This window comes from Blennius ocellaris, assembly GCF_963422515.1.
Source record: "Blennius ocellaris genome assembly, chromosome: 22".
Classification (NCBI taxonomy): domain Eukaryota; kingdom Metazoa; phylum Chordata; class Actinopteri; order Blenniiformes; family Blenniidae; genus Blennius; species Blennius ocellaris.
This window is the reverse complement of record NC_137671.1, coordinates 15780032-15793847: the sequence shown is the minus strand read 5'-3', so window position 1 is coordinate 15793847 and position 13816 is coordinate 15780032. Positions and strand designations below refer to the sequence as shown.

The following is a 13816-nucleotide window of genomic DNA, read 5'->3' as shown; positions in this document are numbered from 1 at the left end:
TAATGTAGATTTTAACTTTACTGCTTTTTCATCAAATTTCTCCTCCATTCTTCCTCCATGTTGTGGCATGAAACTATTCATGCTGTAAATCGACGACAGCACAAATGTATTTAATTTTCTATTTTCTGACACTTTGAATGTTGATCCAGGTAAAATGGAATGAAGCTCAAGAGAAGTTAAAAGGAAGGAAAAACAAGCAAAACGGCTGAAAAGAGTGACTTTTTTTACAGCTTCACACCACACGGAATAGAATAGAATCTAAATAAATGTAATGGATTGTTAATATATCAAATAAGTCATAATCAAACCTAAATAGCTAAATATGGATATGTACATGTCAAAAATAAAAATGGATTTATTGTTTGTATATTTTTTTTGGAAGAAATCAGTAAAAATTGTTGTTTTGGAGAAATAAATGTTGGAGACTCCTGCTTTAGTGTTTATTCTTAACAGAGCCTGTCCCTCATTTAACTCTTCTCTCAGCTCAGACATAAATGAGAGACATCTTTCTGTACTTGTATCTGGCCAAAACCGCATTAATTTAACGATTTCCATCCAAAGTGGGGGACACTGGGCACAGAAATAATGAAGGTCTTTTTAAGTAGATTAGCAGGTCCTCCAGTGAACGTGACCTACCCATCGACTGTGTTTCAGGGGAGACCGGGATGTTCTCATTCATATTAAGAAAAAGAACCACAAAAAAAAAAAAAACACTGGAATAAATTAAATGTAAGAAAGAGAAAGTGAGAATTGGAGGACAGGTTGTCACCTCTGTGGCTGAGTTAATTTTCACAAAGAGCAGGGCTTAGTATGTTCTTGATGTTTGATTAAAAGAAGGTAATACTGAGCTTGAAATGCCTGAATGCGTCTCCTTAACATGCCGCCCTCGGCTCCTCTGCAGCTCTGCTGTCTTCTGCAGAGGAGTCGGGGTCGACCTGTTGTTGGAGGGGGTAGATGTGTTGACAGAGACGTGTGGTGGGGTGTGGGTGGTAGGGGAGGGGGGGTGGGGGTCTTCGCTCAGTCAAAGGCCCCCTTCAGCAGCCATGAAGCATTTATGAACAGGCATCTCCCTCCTCTGCTCTCTATTCCACTCACAGCTGCTGCTTCTCTCCCTTCTTCTTTGTGAGCCCCTCTGCCCTTCTTTCACATGTCCTCTCTCTCTCTCTCTCTCTCTCTCTCTCTCTCTCTCTCTCTCTCTCTCTCTCTCTCTCTCTCTCTCTCTCTCTCTCTCTCTCTCTCTCTCTCTCTCTCTCTCTCTCTCTCTCTCTCTCTCTCTCTCTCTCTCTCACACACACATACACACACACCAGCTTCTCTTCACTCTGAATGTGTGTATGCACATCTCTGGTGTGTGTTTTGGAGTGTCCCTCTTCAACAACACAAGCAGTGAATCTTCCTCGCTCTGAGCCCTCTCTTGGCCTTCAGGTAAATGTTTGTGCTGAGCGAAAGGGGACACACACACACACACACACACACACACACACACACACTTGTTCAAGGTTGTCACACAGGTATGGTTATGTGTAAATAGAAAGCAAACTTGCAGGCATGTTCTTAAAATCTGCAGTTCTTCAGTGTGTGAATGTGCTGACTCTTAAACAGGTGGAAGTAGAGCACTATCTGTGTGTGTGTGCGTGTGTGTGTGTGTGTGTGTGTGTGTGTGTGTGTGTGTGTGTGTGTGTGTGTGTGTGTGTGTGTGTGTGTGTGTGTGTGTGTGTGTGTGTGTGTGTGTGTGTGTGTGTGTGTGTGTGTGAGGCCCACTCCCCTGCTCTTTGATCCCCATCTTGACAGCCCACCACCTGGGACGATCCGCCACATGCCGCATGGCTCGCAGGCTCCCGGCTACACCTCCAGAATCATAACGCGCGTTGGCGGCGAGCGCAGCGCTAACAGCCGACCCTCCTCGGCACACCACACCCCGTCTGAATCAGTAATGCTAACACCAAAATCTAAAGATTTGCAGGAATAAAATGCCACTGGAATTCAAATTTGCAGTGATGGGCTAACAGCTAACCCTCATGCAGTATTGTTGGAATTGCTAAGCGCTAACATGGGGACAAAGCTTGGACACAACTGGAATAATGTTGGAATTACATTATGTAGTACAGCAGCAATAATATCGCCATGAAAACAATTCTAAAAAGTGGTTTAGATGAATGGATTTTCATAGTTGGAGTGCAAATTTATGTCAACCTTACTTAGCATGTAAGAGATTGAACCTTTATGCTTCTGAAGATCTCTCATTTGCATAAATGTCTCCCTTTTACAAGTTCATTATTGCCTTGATTATTCTTAGCTGTAAATATACTAATTTCAGCATTACTTGGGACCATTATTCACCGTAAGTGTTTCTACAAATAATTCACAAGAATACTTCAGAATTTGTTTAGTTTTTCTTGGAATGGTATTTGAGCTTTGTTTTTTGTCCAATGTTGGTACTTGAAATTAATCTAAAGATATTGGTCCTTATTTTACCTTCAGATCATTTTTTTTTTTTATTGACGTGAGCTAAGATAAAGGGAAAATCCCATGACTGTGCAGCAGTGGTTCTCAGTCTGGGTGGGGATGTCAAGAGATCGCAGGGCTCATCTTGAGGCAACCAGAATGAAATCTTGCTTTAACTCATGAAGCTGGTGTGAAAATCATGGCGGTGAATAAATCCTCATAGCTGAAGGTATAAGTCAGCTGAAAGTTCATTAATGCTCAACCAGACACGTGACCTTCAGACGAGAGCTGCAAGATATCAGGTGAATGTGTGATGTGTTTCCAGAGGCTCACTCTTCTTGGACAAACCGGACGTTAGCATCGTTGTCGTGATGGCAAAGTGTGAACTGGACGCGGACGTGGAGCACGAATGAGCGTTTAGCGTGCGGTGAAGTGATGCTGAGCTGTTGCTCAAGTCCAGGCTTCAGCCTGCTAGCACTCATGCACCAGAATCATAACACCGATCACGTTGCTGACACCAGGCTAACAGCCAAGCCGTCACCAGCTCCGGTACCCAGAGGACACCGCAGAAAATTCGGATCCATTTCGCCCGCAGCTTCATCAAAGGGACTCGGGGATTTGGATGCTAAACCTGCTCCAGATGCTCACTGTTGGATTTCACTAAGATGCACTGCAGTGTCGAGTGTCGTGATACGGGCCATGAAACCATGACCGGTTGCTATCACCCAGTCAATTTATGTCAGCGGTGCGCTACAGGGAGGACAACAAAGCAGATGCAAACAGTCGCGCTCCCGAATCGACTCAGGACAAATAAATACACACTGAAATAAACAGATGAGCAAAGCTGGAAGGAGATGCTGAAGCCACAGCAGCAGCAGAGGCTCGCATGTGGCGTGGCCGGCGTATGCTAATGTGTATTTACCTTGTGAAGCATGTCAGCGGCTGCAGGTCAAACGCAAGATAATCAGAAGTGATAAGCCACGCTCTGTGATCATTCTCTGTGCTTGCTCTTTAGCCCCAAAATTCATGAGTCTTAATTTCCATAAAAATACATCATAACAAAGTCCACCTCAGTATCCATCCTCAGCGTTTTACACTTGACTGCACGCTAAAAAGTCCTACTCAACAAAAAATACTGAAAATACCTCAAAGAAACATTTTGCATTAAGCTATTTGAGTTGATGGGAGAAGATTTATGCTAATCCAAAGCAACAGCTTAAGTCTCCAACTAAGCTTGATCATTGCAGGTTGACTGCAAATTATTGTCCAAATTCACACATATGAAGCTGTCCGAACAATGTTTCATGATAATTTGAACCAAAATGTGGAAAGAAAATCAAAAAAAATGTGCCTACCTTTAAGGGTTTCTTTGGAGTAACGTTAAGGAATACGTTGTGGTTCCTTTAAGGAATACGTTGGAGTACCTTTAAGGGTTACGCAAATTTTGAGTTTATCCTAGCCGTGGCAGCATGTTGTTTTTGTTTTTCTCTCTCAACAAAATGTGATAAACTGAGAGTACCATGGGGCTTATTTCTTTCCTTTTCAGTGCATTTATGGAAGTAGTGGCTGGAAGTCGTCTCAATTAGTGTTGATAAATGCCACGTCTTGTTTCCCTGTCGCAGTCAGATAATCGTATCAAACATGTCACGAGGACACAAACAGGCTCCTCGCTGTGAGACTTTTTCCTCGGCCCCTGTGTTTGACATAAATCAAGCAACAGCTGCTGTGTATATGTGAGGGAAACCGAGGAGTCACGCCTCGGTGTCTGGCCCTGCCGTCCTCCCGCCGCTTTTTCACCTGACGGTCCAGGTTTTCCTGAGAGCAGTCCACAGCCGCGGCGTTTCAGCCCCTCTCTACAGGGATTACGCAGATTAATGAAGGCAAAATACCTCCCTTTTCTACCTCGCTCCTTCTCTGCGCTCTTCTGTTTGCAAGTGCAGACCCAGGCTGGCTGTGTGTGAATAAAAGAGTCTGCTGAATATTTCTTAAGCTTTGATTTGAAGTCATGAAAATGTCCTGATGTCAAGAATGGATTCAGCCTGATTTGAGCAAAGTAACATTTGAGTTTTGCTGCAATAAAACTACAAAATTTATCCTGAATTTGTCTGCAAACAACTTGTTGAATTTGTGCTCTGATGTACGTTTGCAGGTCGACTGCCAACAATGCTATTGTTAGCCTACCAGCTACAAATGAGGACCCGTTTACATTTTCAAGTGAACAGAAAACGTTAATAGCATTCATGCCAATGTCTGTTTTCACACACTGAAGTAAATGAACTGTAAAGATAAAGATTGTTGTATGTGAAGTAAAGTGGAAGCAAGCAACTTTGTCACAGTTGAATGTTAGCGAGTATAGCTACCATAAACTTAGTCGACTGAGTTATTTAAAATATATTTAAACTTAGGATAATAATATATAATGCTTTGAATGCACTTACTGAGCTTTTCCAGATTTTTTTTTTTTTGCTTGTGCTACAGCGAACCTCAGATTAGTTTTAGCTTTCATGTAGTATTTTGTCTTTATTAATTTGACTTTACTCAACATTGATTTTATTAATTTCTGTACATCTGCTATGTTTTTCTCCATTAGGCTGAAGTTTACTGCATAGCTCGAAGCTAACACTAACCTCCGTGCCACATAATGTCGATAAGTTTTGAAATATTGGAATTTTGAATTTTAGAAAACACTGATATTTTTCGGTAACCTATGTAATATTTCAAGAGATGTGTATGTCTCTTTCAGACATATGGACGTGTGTAACGAATCTTGAGTGAACACTTTGAGTGAATGACAGAGACAGATTACTGAAGGATTAATGAAGACGCACCGCTTTCCTGTGCCACTTTCTTTTCCTCTGTCTTTTATCGTGTTGCCGCGTGCACGCGCTTCCTCGAGGCTCAAGTCATCAGCGTTGAAACAAATCCAAAAAGCGTCTCTCTCTCTCTCTCTCTCTCTCTCTCTCTCTCTCTCTCTCTCTCTCTCTCTCTCTCTCTCTCTCTCTCTCTCTCTCTCTCTCTCTCTCTCTCTCTCTCTGCCAGGAGGTTTTGTCCTTAGCATTCGCTCAGCGTCTGCCAGTGTCGACAGGTGATGCCAAGCAGATGAATGGAGAAAATGCTCTTTGTTGCTCCTGATGCTCATCCTCCTCCCCTCTCCTTTCTGTTTCTGTCTCTCCCCAGGCTGCTGTTTTGTCACGTTTTACACAAGGAAAGCTGCCCTTGAAGCCCAGAATGCACTGCATAACATAAAGACCTTAACGGGGGTGAGTGTGTGTCCTCGATTCTCCTCTTCCCATTTTTTGTTACCTCTAATCACACACTTCCAGCAGCACCCCGAGGCTGCCGAACCTGTGTGTGTGTGTGTGTGTGTGTGTGTGTGTGTGTGTGTGTGTGTGTGTGTGTGTGTGTGTGTGTGTGTGTGTGTGTGTGTGTGTGTGTGTGTGTGTGTGTGTGTGTGTGTGTGTGTGTGTGTGCGTGCGTGCGTGCGTGCGCGTGTGTGTGTGAGAGAGAGAGCGTAAAAAACTGCCAAACGAACCTCACGTGTTTAAACAGTGAATGTTCTCAAATGTACTTTTGTGTGTATCGTTGCAGCTCGAAACCAAAAAAAAAAAAAAAAAAAAAGTATTTTACCAACGGGTGTCTTATCGTAATCTTTCATATGTATGTTTGAATTTTAAGCCAAATAAAAACCATCCAGTGCTGGAAACCAGGTTTATAAAGTTCAGAAAGAAGATAACGCAGCAAAGTTAATTTTACTTTAGTGTCATTTCAGCTTTTTTTAATTTATTTTTTTATCGAGTTAGTCATTTTAACTGTTTTGAGCCAAGTTAACCATTTTAGCTGTATTCAATAAATCGACCAACCGTTTTGATCATCGTAGCTATTTTACCATTTTTGAGAACTTCGGCTTTTCTAACGGTTTTAACTCATTTTAACTCATTTAGGTTTCAAAATATTGAGCCATCTTGTGTATTTATAGCTGTTTTAACCATTTCGCTGATGAAACGATTGTGGCGTTTTAAAACTTGTTTTGTTTTGCTACTGTTGATGACAACAATAGCAAAACAAAACAAGTTTTAAAAGTTTATCATTATTATTCTGCTCACAGTCATTCTATTGGTTCAAGTTTATTTTTCCCAGCTATTTAACTCATTTGAACCATTTTGGTTGATGTAGCAATTTTTGTCATTTTAGCAATTTTTTTGTATTTTTTGTATTTTTTTTCAGGAGCATTTCATCTGTTTTTATTGTTTTGGACATTTAGCAAGTTTAGAATTGTCAGCTGTTTCATACGTTTTTAGATGCGGATTACAGTTTTGAGAGCTAAAACATCGGTTGGAACGTGCCGGAAAGTTGTAAAATAAGTACCTATAAGTGCTATTTTTGCGGGACGTTATCATCGGTGCAAACAATGAGGCACTTAGCACTGAGATCACCAGATCAATACTGTGAAATTGTTGTGTAATTTTCTGGTGCTTATGAATAACATTGATAAAGTAGAGCCACAAGGACCTGCATGAATCATCTTTTCATGAAAACTATTTATTCCCAAAAGAAGTTTTGGTTTCCATCTTACAGCCCGTTACAGCAGAATGCACCAACGTAACTGTTTTCATGATGATCAAATCATACAAGGGCAAATATACAAGGTTTGACTTGAAATAGAAGTTTGTAGGAAGCAGCCGCCGCACACTCTCACTCGGATGACAAAAACAAAACCATTAGGATTAATGAATGGATTCCAGAGCAACGAATCTGCAGGTAATTAAGTGTTTCATGACTACAGTGTTTGCCGCGGGTGTCGATCAGTTCAGCTTTTGCTAAAGATAATTAACCTAAACATTCAACTCCAAAACTCGCCCATAAATGTTTAATTTACTCTTAACTCAGGCGAGACCAGTTGAGGAATCCAACTACAGTCGTAATACCAACGCCTCAACTGAAACACCCTCCAAAAAAGGATTTCTTTATGTTTTATTAAATGGGTGGATCAGTTACAGTCTGAGTTAAACACCGGGTGTTACACATTTGTAAGGTCAGAAAGTGGTTTTGTTTCTTCGTGTCCACAGTCTGTGGAGTGTGATGGACTTCAATGGGCACGTATTCATTTCTTTCTTTAATATCATGACTCATGGATGTTATCAATCAATAATACCTGCAAAAATAATCAGAACGGGAAATGATTATTATATTAATTTGATATACTGAGGTTACAAATCCTGATTCATGTCAAAAATGACACCTATCAATAAACTAATATATATTAGAAATTAGGTCTAAATTGTTATTTTCAAGCAAATCTGAGAGGACAATTTTCCAGTGCTGGCTCCCTAAATCACTTCTTCTGTCCTGATGAATGTACTATTATTTGATCCTATACTGCTTGGGTCAAAATCCATTCTGATAGTTGACAGTACACTGAATAATTTTACTGAACATTGGAAAACTTTTGATAAAGCTGTTCCAAAATTGTCATAATAATGTTTATTAATGTTACTTAGGTTCTTTAGTTTAGTTCAGCTTTAGTTTATTACACTCATTGTCAAAATAAACAGTACAATACAGAAAAAAAGTTTTCAAATTCCTGAGCAGAAAGATTAAACTTTTCTCTGCCCCTTTATCTCAAATTTCTTCTTTTTTCTTTCAATGAAAATTAAAACCAGCAAATAACAATCAAAAGGATTATAACGTCCCAGGTAGACTACAGAGCGAAAAAAAAACACTGTGATTACACTACACCTTTTCTTTGTATTTCAACAATAATCTTGTTTTAATCACTTTTTTATATCAAGTGTGTGTTTTAGAATCTTTTGCGTCTTTGTCTAGATTGTACCACAAGTGTAACAGTTTTACTGAAATGCAATTTTCCTAATTTTGATCCTAAATTTTGTACTTTTTAAAGAAGTTATAGTTACTTTCTGTTTTTCCAAATCTATGTTAAACATTGATTCATAACATTTCTTTCTGAGCTTTATACATAATCTGCACAATACTACAATCCACTGTCATGAAAGTCAGATTTTTCTCGTGGCTCTTTTCTGTAAAATGAAAAGTGGCTGGATGTTCGTTTTACAGGTATTTCCACATTGTATTGTCTTTCATGGCTGGGAATTCTTGGTCAAAACTGAGCTGCCCCTTCCTGTGAAGACATGTGAAGATGAAAACTGAAAAGGTGCTCGCTTGTGTTTATTTCTGCTTTTCTGGACATTTGATGTCTTTCTATGAAGTAGTGTGTTTATACTTCTTTCTGCAATATTGTTTCCCCAAAGTCACCCCGGAGAGCCATAGAGAAAGTGGGATGCAGCTTGTTCGTGCTCTCGCACTTCTTTTGTCTCTCGCCTTGGGTGGATGTTTAGAGGCCCCCAGATCCCCTCCGCTCAGGTTATTGGCTCCTCCTGCACCTGCTCTCCTCGGCTAACTGGAATCTCATCAGCTGAGCGCCTTCGCTGTCTGGCTCCTGTCAGTTTGGAGGAGCGGACGGCCCTCCTGGGCAGGACGGGGCTCGTGCTACCAATCCCCACCGGAGTCGTACGCGCGATTTATGCTCCGGCTTTCCCATCCAGAGTCGGGCTTGTTGTTCTGCTCAGAGTCACCGTGTTAATTGCTTCTGGAATAAGTACGTTAAATTCTCTGTGTCTTCCCGCGCCGTGAGAGTTAGTCCCTTATCCCCAGTCGGAGGTGTGAAGCGGCCCCGGGGAGGACGCACACTGCAGCAGGCACAGGATTAGACCAAAATGAAACCGTCTTCTTCTACACCATACCAGCCTTCTTCCCTCTCTCCTCTCTGGTCGTCACACCTCTTCACAGCTTCTCTCAGGCTTCTTGTGTTTTGGGTTTTTTTTTGGGATGTGTGGTGGTGAAGCTTTCAGAAGTGGAAAGAGCGTTTTAAAACTTTAACCTTATCAGCGAGACGAGTCCCTGTGGTCATATTGCGAAACACACCTTAACTCTAATTTGTTCTTTAAAAAACACAAAATCCGATCCTTGTTACTGTCCTTCTACTTCTATGCCTGCTTTACGTTGGTACGGGTTTTCCAATGTTCCTTGACCATATTTGGGGCCGGGCTCGCTTTGAGTCAAGACGAGGGATTGGGAGTTTGCTGGTTCAATTCCCAGAGGGGACCGGTCCATGAGCAAGACCTTTGACCCTTATTAATCCCCTGGAGCGCCCTCATGTGGCTGCCCACTGCTGCATAGATACAGGATGGCCAAACGGAGAAAAGGGAATTTCCCCACCTGTTTACGTTAACAAGCGAGAGCACAAAACCTTTGAGTCACTGATAAAGCAACTTTATAAAGATCGTCTCCCAAGGTGAAACTTTTTGAAAAAGCTCCATCTCCATAGAAACGAAGGCGGAGGGGGTTGTGAAAGTTGGCACGCTGCCACTTACTGTTTTCTAAACGTTGCAGTGTAAACGTGAATTTCTTTCTGAAACGCAAAACGCGTTTTCACTTGAAACCTTGTGGAAGCGGGTCAAGTTAAGGGGGAGTATGCAAAAACATATATCAAAACTGTGAAGTGTCACAATTAGAGAACCTTTGACAATTTGTGGCAATTTGCTATATTCTGCACCTGTTTCTTTCTATATTTTAGTTTGCTTTGGTTTTTTTAAAAGATCAAATGAAATGTAAACTTTGCCCCAACCCTTTTCTCTGAAACAAATTCATCCATTTGGAGTTGACCAAAAAGTAGTTCTTATGCTGTCATGCTGGGCAACACGTTTCCAGCAAACAACAAAACTTATACAAGCTCGTTTTTTTTGTCCCATATTAACAACTTTCAGGATTTGTAGAAACAAAATAACTCGTGATAACTGTTTCTGCTACTTGTAGAGATTGTATCACTGTCACTGATTGCTGTAGTCCAACTCGCATTATTCCCAAAAATTTTAAAAGATACAACGTCACAATAAGCTGCAAAACCAGCAGACAGGCGAGTTTCTTCCGAGGCGGATTCATAAAGTGACTGGGAAATTAAAACAGTCCATCGAAACCCAGATGACACTGATCAATGGCACAATATGCACATAATTAAAGCGCCGTCATATTCATCATGTCAGAGTTAGACAACGCCGCCTATCTGGAAATGCAATTGTCCAGTATTGACAAACCAATGCATTTTTTAAATTAGATATACAGACCCATGAAGAGGGCTGGTGAATATAGTATGCTCTTGAACATGCACTGAATCAATTGTGACAGAATGACGGATTATTGAGTGGCTCCAGCAAGGTTCACTGTGTAATTTCGCCACTGTTTTTTTTTTTGTGTGTGTGTGTTTTTTAAGTGGCTCCACCTCAGTTTAACATAATAAAGGGCAGAGGAATAGATGAGGGGAAAGCAGCCAGTGAGGGACATTTAAAAAAAAAAACAGATGATGAGGATGGCGAATTAATTGCTGATCGAGGCGCGTCAAGACAAAAGGCGAGCAGACAGAGCGAGGAGGGAGGAATTGAGCGGCGGGGCTAGCAAAGGTGATGGGCAGATGGACGGGGAAAAGGTGGAGTCGAGCCACTCCAGCACGCTCCAGGGCGAAGCAATAAACGGGCCGTCGTTAAAAACCAATACCTGCTTATTAACTTCCTCCACTCTCCTGGCTTGTAAAAGCCGGCGAACAATGTTTGTATTGGCACTTGTCCTCCTGCCTCACTCGCTCTCTCCTTCCAAACCCAAGGCCCTGATAGGGAGAGCTGGCCCGCCGCCAAACTGGAGGGAAAAGGGCACCCGGTATTGGCAGTGCCAAGTGGCGGCCATGTTGGTTTAGGGCAGAAACAATTGAACGGCTGCCGTTCTGTTTTCAGGAGGGCAATAAGTGAAGAGGTCTGTGGTTTATGTGATGAATCTCTCCCCATGCGGCTCTCAGAGAGGCGATGATGGTGATGAGAGCATAGTGCTGTGAGGGTGAAGCTTCTGTGCCAGAGAGAGAGAGAGACAGAGAAACAGAGAGAGAGAGAGAGAGAGAGAGAGAGCGAGAGAGTCTGAAGTTCCTCCCCCTGCTCTATACCTTATCACCTGTCTTCTTTTGCAGATTTCCATAATATATTGGAAAGTTGTAGTGCAATATACACACCCCAAAGCACTGTGAGGAATCTGTTACCATAGAATAAAAGTGTGATTAAGACCCCATTCACACAACGACGTTTCAGGTGACAACGCATGTTTACAGGACAACATTTTGAAATTGATGTTGTGATGCTGTTGTTTGTTTTTTGTAAGTAGAGTAAAGTTGCCTTTTTCAAACTAGTATACATAAAGCTTTTTGAGGGGTTATTGATGGAACACTGTACAGAACAACAACAATGATGAAAAAAAAAGACTTTTCTGCAGCACAAACAGACCAGAACAGGACGTTCACCCTGCATTGCAGAGGCTTGTTGTTTTGATTTTATGGGCTTCCATCAAAACTTTCTCTTGTGTTAGCGTTTGCTGTCACAAGTTATTGGCTATCCTGCTGTAAAAAGATGCTGATTAATGTAGTTTTCTGTGAAAAACAGACATAATCTTGAAGTAGGCTGCAAAAGACAGCATTCTTTCGACCTTGCAAAGCCAACAGAGAGGAGACTTTTATAAGTCATGGTCAATTCATGTCAAAGTCATTTCAGACCCGCGTTTTAGAGTGAATCACCTCAAGTCACTGAGATGGTCTCAGACTAACCTTATTATTTTTTATTTGATTCAAAAGTTCTAGAATCTGTCACCCTTTTTAATACTCAGTCTTGTTTTTGGTTCCTCAGCAGTGTTAAATGGCAATTGAATGTCGCCTATATTGCTTTATCTTTGCTTCAGTCCTTTAAGCTCTGAACAGTGTGAGTCACATTCAATCATTCACACACACACACACACACACACACACACACACACACACACACACACACACACACACACACACACACACACACAAAAACAAGTCATTTTTAGAGGAACTCATTGTAGCTCTAGGTGTAACCGTTTCCATTTCTAGTTCCAACCTGCTGTTCAAAGTTGTTTCTTACCTGAACTTCACTCAGTTTAAAGTCCTGAGTCACTAAATATTTTGTTCATTTGAATATTTTGATCATTTCTTTTTATTCTTTTTGATTACAAAAAGTGTGGAGCTTAAATAAAAGACAAACTTAATGCTTTTTCAAGCCATAAATACCCTGGGTAGTTAAACTGGTAGTTTATTCAGATTAGAAATGTAAAATTTCTGAGGTATCGAATTGGACAAATATATCAGATTTAGCAGTTTTGTTTTGTTTTTATTCCTCCCATGTTATTTGTTTGTTTCTTTAGGAAAACAGTGTGGGCTGCACAATATAAAGTGAATTTATTGTTAACATGACAACATGAGCAATGAAGATGCTCGCGTTCATGCGTTCATGCCCTGCAAATACCAAAAGATAGAAACATGAAAGAAAAGTTTGATTGCGATTAATTCAAGAAATTGTAGACCACTATTTTTGAGAGAACAAATCTCAAGGCACAAAGACGAACAATATTTGCTAAAAACTATCTTCAAACGATCACATATCTCTTGTTCACCGAACAATAATCGCACCGATGAGTCTTTAACTGCTCACAGTGACAGTAGATCTGCTGACCTCAGCTTCCAAATCTGAACAAACATTCCCTTATATTAAAATGTTTTTTTATCAGAGTTGGCATTTCAGTGAGGGGGGGAAAAAAAGGTTTTCTTTCATTCTTAAAGTGAATGTTTTACATCTTTTAAAGCTACGTCTGTGTCTTTTCAACCGAAATGCATTAAAAATACATTTGCAGGACTGAACTGACTCAGTTCTTTAAATATGCATTTTAAAATGTAGAATCTCTTTACAACACTGGATGATGTTTTGTCGATCTGTATTCAAGGTTTTAGATCTGAAGAATGATGCAGCTTTTTATTTGTCGCCAACGTCCACAATGGCGTCGCCTTGACGGCCTTCATCTTTCCAGACAATGCAATTTCAGAGCGTCATGAATCCAAACGCCGGTGCTTTCAGAGCTGGTAAAGCGGTGCTCAGTTGTGACTGTCCCCCCTCACTAATAGCAGTGTCGCGAGGCAGTGCGGCACATGAATCAGCAGGTGGATTAATCTATAACAAGTAAAGAGAAAATTCCAAAAAAGAAAGAAAAGGGACCAAAATAATGAGTTATCTGTGTGGCACATGGGGTTTTTTTTTCAGTGGAGGCTGTTTCTGGAAGTTTTTTGTTTTTCTAATGACACACTAATGAAGCTCGAGGGGGTTTGACAAAGCGTGCACGTCTGTCTGCGCGTGCACATGTTGCCTGTAGAGCCATGTGTTCATCTCGGCAACTCTAATAGCACAATTTTTTTTCGTTTTTTTTTTAAAAAGCAAAACAAATCTATCGCCCAAAAACATGCCCTGCACCCCCG

General features: G+C 41.0%; 1 protein-coding gene across 8 annotated transcripts in view; it reads left to right on the top strand.

Annotated features, from left to right (window-relative positions):
* celf2 (cugbp, Elav-like family member 2) overlaps positions 1–13816 on the top strand; it is a 237182-nt gene that overhangs the window by 155647 nt on the left and 67719 nt on the right. For all 8 annotated transcript variants that reach the window (XR_013937105.1, XM_080518093.1, XM_080518091.1 and 5 more), the window contains one exon: positions 5623–5705. Coding sequence is in view for 7 of the 8 variants with exons in the window: in XM_080518093.1 (XP_080374219.1) it covers positions 5623–5705 (83 nt within the window). In the remaining variant the exon portion in view is untranslated. The remainder of the gene's footprint in view (positions 1–5622; positions 5706–13816) is intronic.